Source organism: Perkinsus marinus (assembly GCF_000006405.1).
Source record: "Perkinsus marinus ATCC 50983 genomic scaffold scf_1104296936226, whole genome shotgun sequence".
Lineage (NCBI taxonomy): Eukaryota > Perkinsozoa > Perkinsida > Perkinsidae > Perkinsus > Perkinsus marinus.
The window spans coordinates 1-1,679 of NW_003214196.1; the positions used below are offsets into that span (position 1 = coordinate 1).

The 1,679-nt window shown below is 50.0% G+C and overlaps 2 protein-coding genes across 2 annotated transcripts in view; one reads left to right on the top strand and one right to left on the bottom strand.

The window, feature by feature from the left end:
• Positions 1-673: 673 nt before the first annotated feature.
• On the top strand, positions 674-1,167 carry Pmar_PMAR016213 (hypothetical protein; the record flags this gene model as incomplete). Its single annotated transcript, XM_002783741.1, has 4 exons — positions 674-745; positions 792-877; positions 964-1,044; positions 1,089-1,167. The coding sequence occupies 4 exons, from the start codon at positions 674-676 to the stop codon at positions 1,165-1,167; spliced, it is 318 nt and encodes a 105-aa protein (XP_002783787.1).
• Positions 1,168-1,580: 413 nt separating this feature from the next.
• Pmar_PMAR016214 (Phosphomannomutase, putative) overlaps positions 1,581-1,679 on the bottom strand; it is a gene marked incomplete at both ends in the record, with an annotated part of 1,026 nt that continues 927 nt past the window's right edge. Inside the window, one exon of the mRNA XM_002783742.1 lies at positions 1,581-1,628. Coding sequence (XP_002783788.1) covers positions 1,581-1,628 — 48 coding nt within the window. The remainder of the gene's footprint in view (positions 1,629-1,679) is intronic.

A 1,679-nucleotide genomic window follows, 5' to 3' on the forward strand; every position in this document is an offset into this window, starting at 1 on the left:
TCGGATGATCGGTGGCGAGGGAACGGCTTCCGAGGAGAAATTCAATACATACCGTAGCTGTCGATAAACGTCTCCTCCGCCGTCAGAGTGTCTTTTAGGTTCGCGGGACGAGGTCTAATCCGACCATTGAAGCGGGATGTTGATATGCAGATGTCTACTTTTGCCAAAGATAACATGCGTCATTTGAACGACACGCAAATGCCTTCCAAGAACGCCGTAGGTCGTCTACCGATGCATATTGTGTACCCGAACTCCGGAGTCAGTTAAGCGATCTTCGTAAGGCGATGAGCCTTTCCAAGAGCCATGGTAGGCTGCCACAGTTAGCAGCAGGCTTGCCTAGCATTAACCCGACTCTTGGTACTCGGATAGAAGCGCTACCAACACGCCAGGGCCTCCGAGGTACTATTACCCTCAAGTAAATTTGGATATCCCGTCAGGTCTGGCTCTACTGAATGCATGGCGATGCAGCACCCCCTGGGCCTTATGCTCTTCAGGCATTTGTAATTATCAGTCAATTGGTACAAACCCACGCTGCTTTCCAGATGCCGAGTCTAACGTTGAGCGACATATTTCTCGGTGCCTCTCTGAGCATGTCCTTGGATCGTGATTACCTCGTCTTTGTGCTCATTGTTGCGCTGGAGTATCTTTAAGGATCCACAGAGTTCTCTTTATTATGCCTAAGGTCAAAGCTGGTGATGGGCCCGCTCGGTCCATGCAACAATCTTCAGTACCTTCAAATATGGGAGTAAGCTCTGTATCTGTTGATAGCGATCATCGGGCAATCATTTCAGGGTATGAGCATTATCATCTCGAAGCGTGGTGGCGATGAGGAACTTGCCCGGCTCCAACTCCCCGGGTTTTGCGTAGATCATATGATGTAGTACCTTTGATATTCGTGTGTGATTGGGAGGCTCCCTACTCTATTGCATGCTGATCTACGGATACCAGAGAGATGCGATTCAGGATGGCGTCGCCCGAGGCCAACGTGAGTATGATGTTAAAGCACATTAATTCGGTCCTCAAGCCAAATACCGTCACTGCACTGTGAGCTCTCACAGGCTCGCTCATCTCGTTCATGTTGCCGTCAGGTATTTCGAGGGAGAGCCCTGTAGCGGTATTACGGCAGAAGACTGCACAGATGGCATGGTTTTCGAGGTCGATTGCTGATTTTCAGTCTTAAGATATGTGGTATGCCCCTTGTGAGCATTGACAGCCGTTGGAGAGAGGCCGGAATGAGTTGAGCTCTCTGCCTGCGTGTGTGGTGTCGTACACGGCAGTTCATCATTTCGTCATCATGGACTCGAGTACTACGGCGCGGTATGCGACAATAGCAGTGTTACTGCTGGCAGCTTCATTCATTGCTGTTGCTTGGCTTAAGCTCAGACCATGGTACTTATGGTACAGCCTCCTTGACGCAGTGAAATCGTTAGGTGGATTAAGTCCGGCATCCGCCGAAAATTGCTGGATGAGATTAACGAGGATTACGAGTACCTTCGCATGGCCAGGAAGGTGAAATGCGACGCCTATCGGGCGGTAGATCGCGCTCCATCTAGGATATTATATATCACTATTACTGGGCTCTAAGCCGACATGAAGATGGAGAGGCCAATGGACACGAGTTGCATGTGCTGGAGATCGACAAGAAGTTGGAGCAATGCAGAGAACGTTACATAGCCACC